The sequence below is a fragment of the Hypanus sabinus genome, chromosome 18 (assembly GCF_030144855.1).
Source record: "Hypanus sabinus isolate sHypSab1 chromosome 18, sHypSab1.hap1, whole genome shotgun sequence".
Lineage (NCBI taxonomy): Eukaryota > Metazoa > Chordata > Chondrichthyes > Myliobatiformes > Dasyatidae > Hypanus > Hypanus sabinus.
In genome coordinates, this window is record NC_082723.1 from 29252733 (window position 1) to 29273766 (window position 21034).

Sequence of the window (21034 nt, forward strand, 5' to 3'; positions counted from 1 at the left end):
TACAAAGAAGCGCAATAGAATCAGTGAAAGATCACACACAACACGACAGATAAACAACCAATGTGCAAAAGGCAACAAACTGTGCAAATACAATAAATAAATAAATAAACAATAAACAGAGTGCATGAGGTGGAAGTTTCTTGAAAGTGAGTCTACAGGTTGTCGGAACAGTTCAGCATTGGGGTGAGTGAAGTTGAGTGAAACCTATCCCCTCTGGTTGAAGAATCTGATAGTTGAGGGGTAATAACTGTTCCTGAACCTCGTGCTGCGAGTCCTGAGGTTCCTGTATCTCCTTCCTGATGGAAGCAATGGGAAGAGAGCTTGGTCTGGGTGGTGGGGGATCCCAATGATGGATACTGCTTTCCTGTGACAGCTTCCATACGAATGTGTTCAATGGTGGGGAGGGCTTTACCGTGATAATCGGTGGTAACGTACAAAGTATATTACAGCACGTTACAGATCCTTCAACCCAGGATATTGCACCGTCATTTTAACCTAATCCAAGATCAATCTAACTCTTCCCTCTCATGCAACCTTCTGGTTCTCTTGCATCCATGTGCCTATCTAAAAGTTTCTTCATGTTACACATCCTTAATGGACAAATTCAACCTGTTAGAAGTTACCACTTAAGTATCCTAAATCCTGTTCAGCTCCCAACAAAATTGAACAAATTTTACTGGCAGTTTCTTCACCAACCAGTTTACTGTGAGATTAGTTTTTTGAAAACTTTTGTATTTTTTTTGAGATGCAACAACTCAGATTTTAACTTTTGCTGCTAGACTAAACAGTGCAGAAACTGCACTGCAGCCAGCAGGAAGGCTCGACAATGGGCAGCACATCACCAGCACCAGCCTGCCCATCAAGGACAGATAGGTGCTGGAAAAGGGCCAGTAACATCACGAAGGCTCCCACCCACCCTGCTCACCCGTCAGGGAGGAGGCTATGTAGCACCCACACCAGGACCACCAGACTCACAAAGAGTAAGGCTGATCAACACCACGAACCCACCCCTCCACCGCCACCACTACTTTAAAATTTCCTGTCAGTCACCTTATGTACAGACATGTCTGTGCCTAGTGTCACTTACGGACATAGTATCAATGTATACAAGTCATCTTACATATTTATATTTATTGTGTTCCTTATCTTATCGTGTTGTTTGTGCTGCATCAGATCTGAAGTAACAATCATTTCATTCTTTGTTATACTTGTGTACTGGAGATGACATTGAACAATTTTGGATGAACAGCTTATATTAAGTTCCATAACATTTCACACTTATTTTTCAAATTCATGCATTTATCACGTCACCTAAAAATATAAAGTTCCATAAATATTTGCTATTTTTTTCCGGACTACAGTTATACACACTGCAAAAGCAGCTGAATCTGCCTTAACAATTAGAACAGAGGTAGACAGACAATTCTGCAGTGATTTAAGAGTTAGCGCTTGCTAGTACCGCTCAGGGTGTCAGAGTTCAGAGTTCAATTCCAGCATCCTCTGTATTCCCTCCCGTGTGTGTGGGTTTCCTCCCACAGAACAGAAATGTACAGGTTCAAAGTTTCAAAGTTCAAATAAATTTACTGTCAAAGTACATATATGTCACCGTAAACAAATACCAAGATTCATTTTCTTGGGGCATACTCAATAAATCCATAATAGATTATCCATAATTACAAGAAGGATATTAATAAGGTTGAAAGAGTGCAGAGAAGGTTTACAAGGATGTTGCCAGGACTTCAGAAACTGAGTTACAGAGAAAGGTTGAATAGGTTAGGACTTTATTCCCTGGAGAGTAGAAGAATGAGGGGAGATTTGATAGAGCTGTGTAAAATTATGATGGGGAAAGATAGAGTGAGTGAATGCAAGCAGGCTTTTTCCACCGAGGCTAGGGGAAAAAAAAACAGAGGACGTGGGTTAAGGGTGAAAAGGAAAAAGTTTAAAGGGGACATTAGGGGAAGCTTCTTCACACAGAGAGCAGTGGGAGTGTGGAATGAGCGGCCAGTTGAAGTGGTGAATGCGGGCTCACTTTTAACATTTAAGGAAAAACTTGGGCAGGTACATGGATGAGAGGGGTATGGAGGGATATGGTCTAGGTGCAGGTCAGAGGGACTAGGCAGAAAAATGGTTCGGCACAGCCAAGGAGAACCAAAAGGCCTCTTTCTGTGCGGTTATGTTCTATAACAGGATCAATAAAAGACTACACCAACTTAGGTATTTAACCAGTGTGCGAAAAACAACAAACTGAGCAAATACAAAAGGAAAGAAATAAATAAGCAATAAATATTGAGAGCATGAGATGAAGTGCCCTTGAACGTTAGAAGGTTATTATCTTGTGATTAGGCTGGGGTTAAGTCGGTGGGTTGCTGGGCGGCACAGATCGGTGGGTCCAAAGTGCTTGTTCTGCACAGTGTCTCTAAATAAATAAATTCACATCCAACATCAAGGATAGGTTATTTAGAAGCTCCTGAGCCAGATTATGACAAGCTGCACACATTACACCTAATGGACTGAAGGGAAGAAAAGTAACAATCCAAGAAATGAAAATTTAGTTTTATTTAGAGATACAGCTCTGAACATGTCTTTCCAGCTCTTCAGGCCAACCAATCGACTTAACCCTCGGATAGTGCCACCCATTGATTTAACCCTTGGATAGTGCCACCCAGCCACACATTGACTTAACCCTAACCTAATCACGGGACAAGTTACAGTGACCAATTATCCACTAAACTGTACAACTTGTAAACACAAGAGATTATGCAGCTGCTGGAAATCCAGAGCAACACATACAAAATGCTGAAGGAACTCAGCAGGTCAGGCAGCATCTATGGAGAGGAATAAACAGTCGATGTCTCAATTTGAGATTTTCATCAGGACTGATGAACGGTCTCAGCCCGAAACATTGACTGTTTATTCCTTTCCATGTATGCAGCCTGACCTGCTGAGTTCCCCCGGCATTTTAAAAGTTATGCAACTGGTCTGATCTAACGTGGTCCACAGTGTATGCTTAACCATACAGCTCATCATCACTGTCTTCAATAAACATGTTTCCACCATTTCCATCTTCATCTCTAGTTCTTTGATCTGATCCTGCTCCAGGTTGGCTACTGGATGGGAAAGTGAAGCTGCCAGATGCACAACCCTGCTGCATTGTTTTTGCCAACTTTTCACATTTTCAAATGTCACTGTCACTGACAAATTGATGTGCTTAATGTATTCATCTTAGTCTTGAGCCCATCACCCCTACTGGGGCAGGGCCGGAGACAGCAGCTCACCGGAGTTCTCTGTCCTGGGCAGCCCTGAGGCTTCTGTTTCCACCACACGACTTCATAAGTCTTCGAGGTGAAGATCCTTGCTCTCCAAGGGATGAGATCTTTGGAGCTTCTGTAGCTCTGGGTTTTTATGGGATGGGGTTGCTAGCCCCACGCCCAACCCTCCTCCTTTCACAGCCGGGCTTGGGACCGCCCACAGCAGAGTTCCATAACGCACCTTCCTCAAAATGATCCTCACATACTTCAGGAACTGGATCATCTTCTTTGACTTCCATTGCTGAAGGCTTACCAGGTCCTCCCATGTTCAGACACCAGCGGCTGGAGCTGACTAGACGCAGCAGGCAGCAAACTGTCCCATTTGTCACTGCCAGCTGCCCACTCAAACTCCCATTATCACCCAGGCTTTCCGAACAGTCTTTCTGTGTCCTACGGAAATGCCTGGTATGGTTTTACTCTTTCTGAAAACCCGTTCAGAAACTCCCTTCGTTGTGGTGTGATTCAACCCTTCTGATCAATTTCTCAGTGATTGTTCCTGTGATTAGTGTAATAATCAAATTAAAACATTTAAAAGGACAAGTAGATCACACCCAGAATAGCAGGATGGTGTTTTTAACGATCAACGTACGTAATTAGTCTTAAAGTCATAGAGCCATCACAACACAGAAACAGGCCCGCCGGCCCATCTAGCCTGTGCCGAACCAATACTCTGCCTTGTCCCATGGACCATCCCTTTCCATACCCCTCCCATCCACGTAGCTATCCAAATTACTCTGAAATGGTGCAATCGAACCCAGGTCCAGCGCTGGTGCTGGCAGTTCCTTCCACACTCTCACCACCCTCTGAGCGAAGACATTTCACCTTTCACCCTTCACCATCAATCACTCTCAATATCTCGGGGACATTAGAGACCCTCTCTTTTTGTCATGCCGTTCATGTGTAACCTCATAGGGGTGTACAAGATGATAAGAGGCATGGATCAAGTGAACAGCCAGAAACTTTTTCCCAGGGCAAAAATGTCTGATACCCGGGGGCATAACTTTAAGGTGATTGGAAGGAAGTACGGAGGAGATGTCCGACGTATTTTTTTAGACAGAGGGGGCAGGGGCGGTAGTAGAGGCAGGTACATTAGGGGCATTTGAGAAACTCTTAGACTGGCACATCCAAGAGGGAGAGCAATGTGGGAGGGAAGGGTTAGGTTGATGTTAGAGTAGGTTAAAAGGCCGGCACATCATCATGGACCGTTGTTCTACCAGAAAACGTCTCCCATCCCTTCCTCTCGAGCACTGGATTTTAGTTCGCTAATTGCCAAGCAACGGTAAGTGGCGTAACCTTGGTTACTGAAAGGAATGACGGCGTAGTTTTTGTTTTCAGAAGTTAAGAGGTTCACATTAATTTAAAACTACTTGCAAACTGCTGATGAACAAGACAGTTAGTCACAAACAGTGCAAAATTCACTTTGGCTTTTTCAGTATTAGCCTCACATAGAAAATAAATTCTAACAATCCAGCTGAGTGCTCGGGTAATAAAGTCCTTGCTAATTGACCAGCCTGTTCCTGGCTCCCACTGTTACCCGCATAGAGCTGGAGTTCAGCTGTTCAGTACTGGTTCAGAAAGTTCAGCGCAGAGTAGACCTACCCCAAAAGAAGAGGGACATCAGAGCCACCGCAGGAGAAAAGGAAGACCCCCGCTTTCCTTCCATGGTTATCTTGCTGCAGACAGGCTAGAGATGCTGCATGAGAGAGTATGTAACAGCCCCCGCACCCAGCCGCTTCTCTGGCGTGTCCTTCGAAATCTGCTCGCGAAGTGATGGGAAGAGTTTCACAAGCGCTCCATACCCAGCTACATCAGGGAACACCAATGATACACTGGCCCCGGCTCACCCAACCCGTTAGAGCATTTTGTAAAGTGTGGTCTGGATTCCTGTACTTGACCGGGTTGGATTCAAGAATGTTTAATATTACTTCCAGCACACGAGTGTAAAGAAGAATGAAATAATTGTTACTCCGGATCCGAAGCAGCACAAAAACACAGGAGATAAACAACAAAATAATAACGTAATAAATATAAATACTGTACATAAAATAGTTTATATACATAGATTGAATGCCCATAATGTGACACTATGCTGTACTTAAGGCGACTGGTAAAATGTTAGTGGGTGGAGGTGTTGATCAGCTCCGGGAAAGTAACTGTTTTTGAGTCTGGTGGTCCTGGTGTGGATGCTATTTAGCCTCCTCCCTGATGCAGTGTGGGACAAACAGTCCATGCGGGATCCTTCATGATATTACTGACCCTTTTGCAGCTCCTTTTGTCATGCAATAAAAAAAAACAACATTCAACAATCATAGAGAATTATATATGTTAGAGGCATATGGAATAAAACGTGCATAAACCCCAGCCTGTATTTACAATGTAAACAGCATTATAAACAGTGGTTTAAAGTGTTTACAGTGCAGTGACAAGGGTAATAGAGGGGGGAGGGGGTTGTGAAGGGTATGGAGACTAACTAGAATGATTAATCAGATTAACTGACTGGAGGAAGAAACTTTTAATATAGTGTGAAGTGTTTTGATTGATAGCCCTATAGTGCTTTCCAGAAGGGAGAATTTGGAAAAATGCCAAGTGGCGGAGTGTGAAGTGTCCGCAATGATTTTTCCCGCCCATTCCTTTGTCCTGGACACACACAAGTCCTGCAGTGATGTTAGACTGCAGCCAAGAACCTTTCCTGCTGACCTGACAAGCTGGCTGTAGTTTTTGTGTATCGTGAGAGGATGCTGTCCCAAACTAGACAGTGTTGGGTGATGTCAGGATGCTCTCAATGATGGGGTGTAGAACTGCACCAGAATGGTCTGGGGAAGATGGAATTTGACCAAATGCCACATCCTCTGCTGAGCCTTTAAGTCAATAAAGGAGATGTGGTTCTCCCACAAAAGGTGCTGGGAAATAACGACGCCCAGGAACCTCTGAAATAAATACTCTTGTAACTTCTAACAAACAAGACATCGAGGGTCTGCTTGTCCATTAACATTTACAAGATTTGTGCATTTTAACAGGTTGAACATGATAGATTGATATGAGAATCATATTACTACAGAATGATTTTCACATTGTTTCTAAATTGTGAGCTATAAGAACTATTTATGGTTTCTGAAGGTGTGTGATTGTAATAATTAATCTTCTAATACTCTGATTATTGCAATTACTCTTATAGAGTGGACAGCCAGAGACATTTTCCCAGGCCTGAAGCAATTAATACAAGGAGGCATAACTTTCAGTTAATTGGAAGAAAGTATAGGGACACTGTCAGGGGTAGGTTCTGTTTACACAGAGAGAGGTGAGTGCATAAAACACCCTGCCAAGGGTGATGGTAGAGGCAGATGTTAAGTAAGAGACTATTAGATAGGCACAAGGATGAAAAAACTGGAGGGTTATGTAAGAGGGAGGGATTAAATTGAATTTGGCGGAGGTTAAAAGGTCAGCATAACATAATGGGTCAAAGGGACTGTACTATACTGAACTGTGTCCTATGTTCTTTTCTCCTTCAGAGGAGTGGCAGAATATTGAAAGAGTAATCTTATCTCCAGCTACGAACTATATTTTTTTTTATAATCCATGACATTCAAAACAATCTGTTCCTTAGTGGTGGGTGCATAGAATGCCCTACTGGGGTGATGCTAGAGGCAGATATATTAGAGACATTTAATAAGCTGTCAGATAGGCACGTGGATTATAGAAAAATAGAGGGCTCTGTGAGAAGGAAGAGTTAGATTGATCTTAGAAAGTAGGTTAACATTGTAGATCGAAGAGCCTGTACTGTTCTATAATGTTCAATGTTCTACTTTGATTTTTTTTCACAAAGTGTACGTGTAAAGTTATTGTACGTTTTGTTTGCACGGTGCTAATGGGAGTGGTACATTGTTCCCACTGCGTATCCTGTCATGAAGATGTTTGCACTGGGATTAGTGCTGGTCGAAAGGGTTAACACCACTTGTTAGATCTTGATTTGGTTTTGAGATTATTTCAGAATGGGGAGGGGAGAGTATCCTGGTTACCAGAGGTCACAATGCTTGAGGTTCTTGCCGGGAGTAGCAAATAGTTAGGTTGCCAATAACATATACTCCAATGAACAAAATTATTAGGAGTATAGATAAGGTAAATGCAAGCAGGCTTTTACCACAGAGGTCATGGGTTAAGGGTGAAAGGTGAACTGCTTAAGGGAAATCTGAGGGGGAACTTCTTCACTCAGAGGGGGATGCAAGTGTGGAATGAGCTGCCAGGGTAAGTGATAGATGTGGATTCAATTATAAAGATAAAGATTAGCTTTGCTTGTTACATGTACATCAAAACATTGAATAAAACAGTGAAATGGTCATTTATGTCAACAACCAACACAACCTGAAGGGGTGCTGGGGGCAGCCCGCAAGTATCACCACACCTCCAGCACCAACATAGCACGCCTACAACTTACTAGGCCCAACCAGTACATCTTTTTGGAATGTGGCAGGAGACCAGAGTACCCAGACAAAACCCACCCACACAGTCATGGGGAGAATGTACAAACTCTTTTATCGATAGTGGCGAGAATTGAACCCTGACCTTCCAGTCGCTAGCACCGTGAAGCACTGCCGCTGTAACATGTGAGGGGTTTGTAGGGCTATGGTTTGGGTGTAGATGGATAGGACGAGGCAGATTAGATCAGCATTGTCTAGATGGGCCCAAGGTCCTGTGTCTGTGCTGTAGGATGTATGTATAGTTTACTCATTTAGAGATACACCGCGGAACAGGCCCTTCTGGCCCGATGAGCAGCACCAGCCAGGAACTCTCCAATTCAACCCTGGCCTAATCACAGGACAATTTATAGTGACCAATCAATCTACTAACCGATACGCCTTTGTACCATGGGAGGGAGCACCCAGAGGAAAGTGACACGCTCACGGGAGGAATGTTCACCTGAACTGAATTGCAAACTCTGACACCCCAGGCTGTAATAGTGCTGTGCTAACCATTATAGAGTACATGGCGTTCAACTGCAAGGAAGGTACTCTCAAAACCATAAAGAATGATACCATTAAGAAAGTCTTAGACTTCAAGTACCTCGGGTCAAGAATGATGAGTACGGAAAAGGACATAAAGATACGGAAGGCGCTGGGGTGGAGGGCTATGAATGACATGAAGGAAATCTGGAGGTCGAACCTGAGCAGAGGGCTCAGAAAGAGGATCTTCATAGCAGTCATAGAGTCCATTCTCACGTACGGATGCAAGACGTGGACACTCACCAAGACCATGAGAAAGTCACTAGATGGTTGCTATTCACAAATGCTCCGGATGGCTCTTGACGTGAGTTGGCAACAGCACATGACGAACGTCAAGCTCTAAGATGACCTACCGATGCTCACTACTAAAATCGAGGCGAGAAGACTACAACTAGCGGAGCACTGTCTATGCCACCCTGAGCTCCCTGCCAGCCTAGTCATCACATGGGTGCTCAAGCATGGGTGGAGGAACCCTGGGCACCCTCCCAAAACTATGGTCAACATGCTCCTAGAAGCAGCTAATGTAGAAGAACTGAACACACTGATGAGGGAGAGGGAGGAGTGGAGAGTCCGTCATCATGCCTGACGCCGGTCCCCTAGGCCTGAGTCGAAGTAGTAGTAGTAACCAAGGTGCTCTATGATTCTACTCTATGTCTGTATGACTATTGTTTTACTACAACCCAAAGATTTGGACAGGTCATATTCCTTGAAGTTTCCATTCGATGTGAAAGTCATTCTATCGCAAGAACAATCATCAACTTTATGAACTGAGTGGTACTAGATGGGTACGTGCGCTGATATATTGCGCTGTGACAAGGCAGGAACCGGGTATTGATAGTAATTGATCAGCCATGATCTCAAAATGGCGGTGCAGGCTCGAAGGGCCGAATGGTCTACTTTTGCACCTATTGTCTATTGTCTGTTGACAGGTTTCAAGATTGCTAATCTCCACTGCAGAAGTCAGTATTTTCACATTAGAAACTTTTCTCAGAAACGTGATGGTGTAAGTCAACATTCCCTGGGCTCACAACACTGAAGTAAATCGCTGATGTGATATTTATGTTTCTGCTTTTTTAATCTAATTCAATTAAATCTCAAATATGTCACTTATGTCAAATTAGTCAATGTTTATTTATCTATTTATATAGAGATGCCACACGTAATTCAATCTACCTTAAATATTCATATATTTTTTAAAAGACTACAGTGTCTAACAGCCACACAGGTGCACATGACTGACGCTAGTTAGAAACCGTTCAGCTACAGTCTCCTGTCCCAACTAAGCGGCACAGTGTCCTAAATAAATGAAGAGAATACAGGCTGTTTTTTTAATTAGGTTTTGTTCTTTAAGAGTTGTCCCAAATAAACAGCTGCCCTGATTAACCAATGGCCCAATTAACCAGAATCCAATTGAAAATTTTTTTGTGAATTAAAAAAACCCCTACTAAGCAAGAAAAGTGAGGGGGAAAAAAGAAACTCAATGAGGATACAACCCTGGAGCCATGAGTCATATAGAGAGCTTCAAAAAATAAACATCAAACCGCCAACAAGAAAGAAAGATATATCCAAAAAGATTACACTTAGATTGTGGAGGAAACCTACCTGAAACTGAAATGATAGTAACGAGCAAATGAGCCCCATCTCTCCTCAAAATCAAATAAAGGTTCAAAGGTTCAACTTCCAATTTTCTCCAAGCTAAGACACAGCATCACTTGAGAGAACCATTGTGACAAAGTAGGAGCTGATATATCCTTCCATTTCGACAAGATGGCCCTCCTAGCTATCAATGTAACAAACGCAATAACATGTTGGTCAGACACAGAAATACCATGGATATTTTGAGGAATTATTCCAACAAGCACATTTTTACAGTAATTTTATACTTTTTATGTATTACACAGTACTACCGCTGTAAAACAACAAATTACATAATAACCCTGAATCTGATTCTGGTCTTAGAGCAGATTAAAGGATCAGCACAACATAGTAGGCTGAATGGCCTGAAATGCGCTCTACTGTTCTATGTCCAGACAGTTCCCCGGAACAGAACCCTGTTGTATCCTGCACTTCGCTTACTGCTGCTATTACTCTGTACCAAGCCCAGTCAGCAATCTTTCTGTGCATCATGCGGTGTGAGATTACAGAGATCATACAAGCAACATTGAAAAGGTACTGGGTCAGATACGTGGATAAGAAAGGTCGGGGGAACTGCAGGCAAGTGGGACAAGCTGAGATTGGGAATCTTGGTTAGCACAGACCAGATGGGCTGAAGGGCCTGTTCACCTACTGTGTGACTCTGTGACCTCAGTTGTCATTTGAACTCATGCCTCTAAATAAAAGCTGTGGATCACTGAACCACTGCCCCCAAGTTTTCTGATGTAATTGCTGAGAAGAGTCTTTGAGTCTCGCTTGAGGGAATGGGAACTGTTTCTTTCTGAGTAACTATGGCTGATTGTAAATCCAGAATCCATTTCAAAATCCATTCCAGGTCACCGTACAACTATTCTGATGGTGCCAGCACGAGTTAGCTGCCAGATAACACGGAGTTTTAGTGGATTTCTTGAGATGAAAAAAACAAGGGCAGAAACGTTTATCTCTTCTGCATCACATAGGAATTCTTCTTAACAACTCCAAATTAATTTCTGTTTCATTTTCTTTTGTACTTTCCAATTGGAGACACTCAATCATATTATGTTAGGTATCGTTTTGATAGAATATTTTAAAATTTTTGTCAGAGTTTAGCACGTTCTATAGCAGTGAAGCAAACTTCGGGAGTTAGCGAAATCTGAACATTAGAACATAACGAAAAGGAGCAGGAGTAGGCCATCTGGCCCATCGAGCCTGCTCCGCCATTCAATAAGATCATGGCTGATCTGGCCATGGGCTCACCTCCACCCTTAACTCTGCCTGGAGGTTCTGAAGAGAATCTTCCACTTGAATGTTTTTGTCACTTTATCCTGGTCTCTGTGAGATCTTCACTCCCTTGATTTGCCTCTCCTTGTCAGGGTGTAAATTGTGCTTTGATATTTAACATCACTTTCAAAGGGTTTCAGCACAGCAAGGGTAAAGAGCTGACCCATCTGCAATGAAAATCAATGATAGTTCATTTTTTGCGCTGTGCAGTTTCCTCTCTCAATTACAATCATGTCCTCACCATCAATCACAGTTTGTCTCAGCAGGTCACGGGAGATTTTTTATTTTATTGTAATCAAGGTTCAAAGTAAATTTATGATGAAAGTACATATGTCACCATATACAGCCTCCCCATGTTAAAGAAAGTCATGCACAGGCATTCTCTGTTAAGGGAATCCACCCTAACATCCCAGATCAGCCTCTGCACCTGAGGACCCACCAATAGACAATGGACAGAGAGGTAGTGTGATCACCATACTCAACTCAAGTCATCACACTACCACTATGTCCATGTCCTGCTCTGGCACGGACATCCAGGAGACAGATTCGACTATAGCGTTGAAGAGGGAGCTGAATAAGTATCTAAAAGGTGAAAGAAAACTTTCAGGGCTATGGAAAGAGGAATTCTTACAGAGACGTGGATGGAGCAAATTGTCTCATAAAAGAACTTCCTGTGATTCTGAATTTAGGGCAACATACACAAAATGCTGGGGGAGCTCAACAAGCCCAGCAGAATGTAGGGACAGGAATAAATTCAATTTCAATTCAATTCAAGTTTAACTATCAGTCAGCCAGACATGAATATTCATGAATGCAGCCAAACAAGACAGTGTTACTCCGGGGCCAAGGTGCAAAACACAGAACCGACAGTCATACACAGCACAAAGCACGCATAGCACGTGCAAGGTAGCAAGCACATGTAACATACAGCCAGGCAAAAAAACCCAGCTCAGATCCTGAGTCCGCGAATGTGGCAGAAATCTGCAGTTGTCCACAATACACCTTGTCTTCCGCTGAGAAAACACCAGGGGATGGGGGGTCCAGCACCGGCTACAGCGTGGATGCTGCCCCACACAGCCCCACCAGATTTGGCATCTCTCTCCAGGTGGCTGTAAACAGGTGACACTGTGGCTTGAGGCCTAGTACTCTCTACGACTGCGGCCACGCAGCACCCCACCGTTCTCCCTGCTGTCCGCCAATAAATCAGTGAATGGAACTTGCAGTATTCCACATTAACAATGTCCAAAAGGACCTTGCGATCACAAGAAAAGCGACCAAGAGGGTCAGTCGCTGTATGCGTGACACTGTACACTGGTCACTGTGTGCTTCTTTCGCACACTGACCTCTCTGAAGTCGGGAAACAGATGCAGGCTGCGGCAGAATCTGCACCAAGTCCAGTTCCTTCAGCTTCTCGGCCAATGAGCAACTTGCTGGTGGGGTAGATGCGTCTGCACAACTACATATCGATTAAGTAAAAGCACGCATGCGGGAGATGGCTTTAACTGGTGTATTCACGTTACAGCGAGAGATTATCAATACGCATGCATAGACAACAGAGCAATGCACGCAGGTAAATTATCAGTCCATGCATAACAATAACAGGAGTCACTGCTCTGAAAGAAATAGATCCATACGTCACAGTAGACCTGTAGTTTTTTAAGATCTTGATGTCTAGCAGGATCTTGCATTCATAAACAAAATATTTAAAAAGGACAGTAGCACACTTTGCTGACCCTGTAAAAGCGGCTGTGATCAAACATGCTATGATTAAACGTCTTACCAGAACGTAGTTTCAGGCCATGACCCTTTATTTTGACCCATTGAGTTCCTCCAGTATTGTGTGCATTTTGGATTATCACTAACCAGCACAGGTAAACTGATTGTAATTGATTTTGGTAGAAGAAGTAAACAGACAGACTATTATTTAAATGGGGAGAGAATTCAAAGTTCTGAGATGCAACCGGATTTGGGAGTCCTCGTGCAGGATACCCTTAAGGTTAACCTCCAGGTTGAGTTGATGGTGAAGAAGGCGAATGCAATGTTGCCATACATTTCTAGAGGAATAGAGTATAGGAGCAGGGATGTGATGTTGAGGCTCTATAAGGCACTGGCAAGACTTCACTTGGAATACTGTGTGCAGTTTTGGGCTCCTTATTTTAAAAAGGATGTGCTGACATTGGAGAGGGTTCAGAGAAGATTCACTAGAATGATTGCGGGAATGAGAGGGTTAACACTTGAGGAACGTTTGACCACTCTTGGACTGTACTCCTTGGAGTTTAGAAGAATGAGGGGGGACCTCATAGAAACATTTCAAATGTTGAAAGGCATGGACAGAGTGGATGTGGCAAAGTTGTTTCCCATGGTGGGGGAGTCTAGTACGAGAGGACATGACTTAAGGATTGAAGGGCGCCCATTCAGAATAGAGATGCAAAGAATTTTTTTAGCCAGAGGGTGGTGAATCTGTGGAATTTGTTGCCACGGGCAGCAGTGGAGGCTAAGTCATTGGGTGTATTTAAGGCAGAGGTTGATAGGTATCTGAGTAGTCAGGGCATCAAAGGTTATGGTGAGAAGGCGGGGGAATGGGACTAAAGGGGAGATTGGATCAGCTCATGATGAAATGGCGGAGCAGACTCGATGGGCCGAATGGCTGACTTCTGCTCCTTTGTCTTATGGTCTTATGGAAACACTGCATTCTGCATTCGATTCAGTAGATAAAATTATACAACAGATACCAGTTAATTGGGCCATCGGTTAGCCAGGGCAGCCATTTATTTGGGATAACGTTTAAAGAACAAAAACTGAATCGAGAAAATAGCCATGATTCCCTTTGTTTATTTAGGATGCAGTGTTGCTTAACTGAGAGGAGACTGTTGCCGAACAGTTTCTAACTAGCATCAGTCACGTGCGTTTGGAGGATATAATTGCCTAAAGCAGGGGTTCCCAATCTGGGGCCAATGGAACTCATACTTAATGGCATTGGCCCATGGCATAATAGTTGGAAACCTCTGGTCTAAAGCACTGTGTGAAGGAATTCCTTATCTGCACTAGGTGTCTACACTGATTTTGTTAATTTACAATTGATCAAAAGAACATCACAGATGAACTCCTCCATCAATAAGGGGAGATTAATCAGATGAATTCAGTCCTAAGTGTTATATTTCCAACCAGTGCAGTTGTCAAACATTCTGCAATCTTTGGCACAACAGGTTGGCCGATTCTGCCTTTGAAGGGTGGCACATTAGCACAACGGTCAGCATAATGTTACTACAGTGCCAGCAACTTGGGTTCAATTCCTGCTGCTTTCAGTAACGACTTTATCAGCTCTCCCTGTGACCACATGGGTTTCCTCCAAGTGCTATGCTTTCCTCCCACATTCCAAAGACATACGGGTCAGGGGTAGTAAGTTGTGGGCATGGTATGTTGGCACCGGAAACATGGCGACACATGTGGGCTGCCCCTGGCACATCCTCGGACTGTGTTGGTTGTTGATGCAAGTGGCGCATTTTGATGTGTGTGGGTGGGTGCATGGTCACGTGGTGGCACAGTAGCTGTGGGTGGTACAGTGAGCAGCATGCTGACGTAGTGGTCAGCATAACACTTCTACTGCGCCAGCAACCTGGGTTCAATTCCCGTCACTGTCGGTAAGGAGTTTGTACATTCCTCCCCGTGACCAGGTGGGTTTCCTCTGGGTGCTCTGCTTTCCTCCCACAGTCCAAAGACGTACATATTAGTAGGTTAATTTGTCACATGAGTGCAATTAGGCAGCATGGGCCTTTTTGGACCAGAAGAGCAAAAACCATGCTGTATCTCTAAAATAAGGTAAGACAATGGCAAAGAGAGGAGCTGGTTTCTACAGCCTCATCACAATGACTCTGATGAGAAATGTCCGGTCCACCAACCTCCTCCCCGTAGGAAGAAACATTTATCTCACCCCAAAGGAATGTGAGGTCTGCGAAGTGAAGCATCAATGTCAACAATTTTGAATAAAGATCCTTTCAGAAAGAACATAATCAAATCACATGCACTTTTGTTATCAATTCGCCCACACAAAGGAAGTGAGGTTAATGTAGAGGAAATTTCTCTGAGGTTGTATTAATAGGTCCCAATAACATTGCAAAACACTTGAATTCATCATGCTGTAAATTTGCCAGTTATTCCCCCCCACCTTCTTACTCTGGCTTTTCCCCCTTCCTTTCCAGTCCTGATGAAGGGTCTCGACATCAATGACATGAAACATCAATTTTTTTATTCCCCTCCCTGGATGCTGCCAGATTTGCTGAGTTCCTGCAGCATGTTGAGTGTGTTGCTCTGGATTTCCAGCATCTGCAGAATCTCTTGTCTTTAGTTATGTACCCAGATGAGTTGTACTTTGACGCAGGGTCAGCTGCATACAGACTGATGTCTCTCAGTCCCTCTCACTCAGGGGGATATCAGTATGCTGACTCATCTTTTCATCCCCCGTTCTCAGGGTGTAAACTGGGAATTAGTAAACTAATGCGATTAATCAGCGTAAATTTGAGTAGTTTTGTTCTCTGACTAATTGTACCTTTTTAGCTGTTTATCGGATGAGTCAGCCTGTCAGAGATTGAGAGTTCAAGTCCCGTTTTGGAGATTTGAACGCTCCTATGCACACTGCCCCTCCAGTGATGGACTAACCTAGATATTTGTGGGGTTTTTTTGGATTTGATGTTAAACTGATGAACAGACGGCTCTCCCCATGTTCTGCTTGATATTTCACCCTCAATCACTGAAACAGATAGAAGATCAAGGGTCAACTTTACTCGCCATATACGTTTACAGTGATTAAAAATATTCTGTGGTGTGTTGATCTGGGTGCAGCATGCAACAAAAAACCATCAATGTTCAACAATCAAAAAGAATAAAGAATCATATACAACATAAAATTAGAGGTTAAAGTAGGGATATAAAATAAAATGTGCATAAAGACAGCATGCATTTACAATGTGAGAAATGGTTTAAAATGTTTACGGTGTTGTAGTGAAGGGGTAATAGATTGTGTGGGGGGGGTTGATCAGATTAACCGCCTGGGGGACGATGGTGCAAAGTTTTTGTGTAGTGGTTTCCAGAAGGGAGCTTTTGGAAAAGGCTGTTTTTCTGGGTGGGTAGTATCTTTCCTGCCTGATTCTCTGTCCTGGACACATTCAAGTCCTGCAGAGATAGCAAACTGACGTTCCTGCTGACCTGATAGTTCGCTGTAGTTTTTGCCTAGTGCGAGAGGATGCTACACCAAACAGGACAGTAATGAAAGGAACATTCAGTTCAGGATCATTGAGCAAACATCTATAATAACGTAAGGATTAAGACTTGTATAGAACACAGAACAGTCCAGGACTGGGACAGGCCCTTCGGCCCACAGTATTCACTAAGTAAATATTTAAAAATATGGATTTCCAGTAAAGCAGCCAGCATAATCAAAGACCCCACCCACCGGGCAGAAGATATAAAAGCCCAAAAGCATGTGCCACCAGGTTCAAGGACAGCTTCTGCCCCACTGTTATGAGTCTATTAAAGAGATCCCTAATATGACAGGAAGGACTTTGACCTCACAATCGACCTCATTATGATCTTTCACCTTATTGTTTACCTGCATTGCACTTTACCATAAGACCATGAGATATAGGAGCAGAATTAGGTGCTGACCCACCATAGCCAATCAGATTGACAAGCATAGACAGTCAGAAACAAATCATACTGGGAATGCAGACTGACCCCAGTGAAATGTGGATGTGAGTAATAACTAAAATAACGGAAACCAGAGTCATAGAGTGCTACAGACCCTTCAGCCCATCTAGTCCATGGCAAATTGTTATTCTGCCTAGTCCCATTGACCCACACCTGCCCATACCCCTCTCATTCATGTACTTATACAATCTTCTCTTAAGTGTTGAAAGTGAACCCACATCCACCACTTCCAAAGGCAGCCCGATCCACACTCTCACCACCCTCTAATGAAGAAATTCCACCTCAGGTTCCTCTTAAATTAGGCCATAAGATATAGGAAAAGAATTAGGCCATTTGGCCCATTGAGTCTGTTCTACCGTTTCATCATGGCTGACCCATTTCCCTCTCAGCCTCAACCTCCTGCCTTCTCCCTACAACCCTTCATGCCCTGACTATCTATCAACCTCTCTTTGTCTGTACACCTAGTCTGTAAAGCTGTACATATACACTTTAAAACCCCTCTGTCACTGTTACACTTTATTCTGCGTCGTTGTTGTTTTACCTTGTTCTACCTCAATGCACTGAGTAATGATTTGATCTGCATGAACAGTGTGCAAGACAAGCCTTTCACTGTCTCTGTACATGTGACAATAATAAACCGACTCCAATACAAATTCTGTCCTTCTGCCAGTTGGTTTGTTCTGCCGTGGGCTGGTGGTATAACACTTTTAGTTATCTTTACACAGACACTTTTTGTTCTGACAGTCAGCACTAACAATCATTGTAGTTGCTGCTTGAGAAGTTTGAGTTATTTTTATGTATTACATTTTGTCCTGTCCCTTTCTGTTGTCAGAGGATAGAACTGTTATTTGTGATTTGTTCAGTAATGTTCCTTCCTCTGTTAGTCCTTCAAGGAAGTGGCCTTTATGGGATTTAGTCAGATTTGGCCAGATTTGTTGTTTTGTGACCAGCGTTAGGCCTTCCGCCCCTTCGAGTCTGCCCTGCCATTCCATCAAGGCTGATTTATTATCCCTCTCAAGCCTGTTCTCCTTTTGACACCCTGACTAATACAGAGCCTATCAATCTCTGCTTAAAATCCACCTAATAACTTGGCCTCCACAGCCATCCACGCCAGTGAATTCCAGAGATTCACTCTCCTCTGACTAAAGAAGTTCCTCATAATCTGGGTTCTAAAGGAATGTTCTTGTATTCTGAGGCTGTGCCCTCTGAATCCCAGACTCCCCCACTATAGGCAACATCCTCTCCATATCCACTCTCTCTAGGCCTTTCAATTTTCAATCAGTTTCAATGAGATCCTCGCCCCCCCCCCATTCTTTTAAACTCCAGTGCGTATAGTCCCAGAGAGATCTAACGCTCCTCTTACCTTAACCCTTACATTGCCAGGATCATTCTCACGAACCTCCTCTGGACACTCTCCAATGCCAGCACAGCTTTTCTTAGATAAAGGGCACAATTCCACACATTAATCATTTGCATTCCAGTAGTTTTTTTTAAAGAAGACGGCCTGACTAACAAACTATTGACATACAATTACATATGCACTCATTGGCCACTAAGTTATTTCTGTATGTTCATGGTCTTCCGCTGGCTGCCCTAGCCCATCCACTTCAACACTTGAGATGCTCCATTCTAGTGCATGGGTATTTGAGTTACCGTATCCCTTCCTCTCAGCTTGAACAGTCTGGCCGTGACTGTTCTCTTCTGACCTCTCTCGCCCACACAACTGTCACTCACTGGGTGCTTTTTGTTTCTCATGCTATTTTCTGTAATCTCTAGAGATTTTCTTTTGGGTGTGAAAATCCTAGGCAATCAGCAATTTCTGAGATACTCAAACCACCCTGTCTGGCACCAACAATCATTCCACGGTCAAAGTCATTTAGACCACATTTCTTCTCCATTCCTGATATTTGATTGAATTTTGATTAAATTGACTTAATTTCTTACATCCTTCATATACACAAAGAGTAAGAGTCAACAGGACAGTCAATATAACATAGAAATACAATTGCATCAGTGTGAGTTAATCAGTCTGATGGCCCGGTGGAAGAAGCTGTCCCAGAGCCTGTTGGTTCTGGCTTTTATGCTGCAGTACCATCTCCTGGATGGTAGCAGCTGGAACAGTTTGTGGTTGGGGTGATTCAGGTACCCAGTGATCCTTCGGGCCCTTTTCTCACACCTGTCTTTATAAATGTCCTGAATCATGGGAGGTTCACATCTACAGAGGTGCTGGGCTGTCCACACCCCTCTCCAGAGGCCTGTGATTGAGGGAAGTACAGTTCTCACACCAGGCAGTGATGCAGCCAGTCAGGATGCTCTCAATTGTGCCTCTGTAGAAAGTGCTTAGGATTTGAAGGCCAATACTAAACTTCTTCAACCATCTGAGGTGAAAGGGACACTGGTGTGCCTTTTCCACCACACAACCAGTACCTACAGATCATGTGAGATCCTCAGTGATGTGTATGCTGAGGAGTTTAAAGCTGTTCACCCTCTCAGCCCCAGATCCACTGATGCCAATAGGGGCTAGCTGTCTCCATTCCTTCTGTAATCCACAACCACCTCCTTTGTTTTTGGGACATTGAGGGAGAGGTTGTTTTCTTGACACCACTGTGTCAGGGTGATGACTTCTTCTCTGTAGGCAGCCTCACTATTATTTGAGATTAAGCCAATCAATGTAGTATCGTCAGCAAATTTAATTAGCAGATTGGAGCTGTGGGTGGTGACACAGTCATGGGTATACAGAGAGTAAAGGAGGGGGCATAGTACACAGCCCTGGGGGCTCCTGTGTTGAGGGGCAGAGGGACAGAGGTGAGGGAGCCCACTGACAGCGATCTGACAGGAAGTCCAGGATCCAGCTACACAAGGCAGGATGAAGGCCGAGGTCTCTGAGCTTTTTGTCAAATCTGGAGGGAATTATGGTGTTGAATGTTGAACTGTAGTCCAAAAACAGCATTTCCACATAAGCATCCCTCTTCTCCAGATGTGTAAGGACAGTGTGTAGAGCTGCGGCTATTGCATCATCCGTCAATCAGTTATGTCAGTTTGCAAATTGTAGGGGGTTCAGTGTGGGTGGTGGCATGCTGCAAATGTAATCCTTGACCAGCCTCTCAAAGCATTTGCTTACTATTGAGGTGAGTGTGACAGGATGCTAGTTGTTCAGACAGGTTACCTTGGTCTGAACAACAGCCAAACCTTTTGACGATGTCTGTATGCTTTTATGCCCTGAGTTGCTGCCACATGATACGATATTTGCATTAACAGGCAGGTATACCTAATAAAGTGGCCACCGAGTATATTCATATTCCACTGCATCGTTCAGGCACAAGAGCGGAGTTAGGGTAAACTACCTCTGGGCCTCTAACCTCCAGTCCATGGTCCAGACTCATAGACATCAGGCCTCTAATTTCTGGACATGCCAACCTCTAACCTCGATCCTCTATTCCCCTCACCCCTGTCGCTAAACCATTAGAGAAATTGATAGAAGATAATTGAAGTGCAGGATTAGCAGAGTAGCGTAGCAGCGAGCATGACACTATTACAGCGTGGGGTGTCGGAAATTGGAGTTCAATACTGGCGTCCTCTGAAAGAATCCTGTACGTCCTGCGTGTGAGCGCGTGGGTTTCCTCCCACATTCCAAAGAGGCAGCAGTTAGTAGGTTCATTAGTCATTGTAAATGTCCCTTCAGGGGGCAGGTGGGATGCTGGGTGGTGCTGGTCAGTGGGCTGCCCTGTATCTCCAGATAAAATGAGAACAAATTTAAGTAAAACACATGAGCCCCGGAGAAGCCGACAGAGCAGGAGGGCTCACTGAGCCTGGGGCCGGGTCACTCTCTTCCCTCCCTGCTCAGCTCCTCAGACGCACCGGTTCGACTCCCAGCGAGCAGCTGTGATATCTGATCCGTACTGCCCGCAATACCATCCTGTAGGCTTCCTGATTCAACATTGTCTGATGTCATTTCTAGTACTGAAGCGTAAAGAAAACGAAATGATTGTTACTCTGGATCTGACACAGCACAAGAAAGCACAATAAGATAAAGCTGAATGGGTGGGCAGGTGGAGCGGGGGGTTTGATGCTTCGCTGCTGCTTGTGTGTGGGAGGGGGAGGGGGGCTATGGGT

At 43.9% G+C, this 21034-nt stretch overlaps 1 protein-coding gene across 1 annotated transcript in view; it reads right to left on the reverse strand.

Annotated features, from left to right (window-relative positions):
- The window catches only part of LOC132407440 (protein crumbs homolog 2-like), a 167136-nt gene extending 162148 nt beyond the window's left edge, over positions 1-4988 (reverse strand). Inside the window, exon 1 of the mRNA XM_059993943.1 lies at positions 4908-4988. Coding sequence (XP_059849926.1) covers positions 4908-4971 — 64 coding nt within the window. The 5' untranslated portion in view covers positions 4972-4988. The remainder of the gene's footprint in view (positions 1-4907) is intronic.
- Between the last annotated feature and the right edge of the window lie 16046 nt (positions 4989-21034).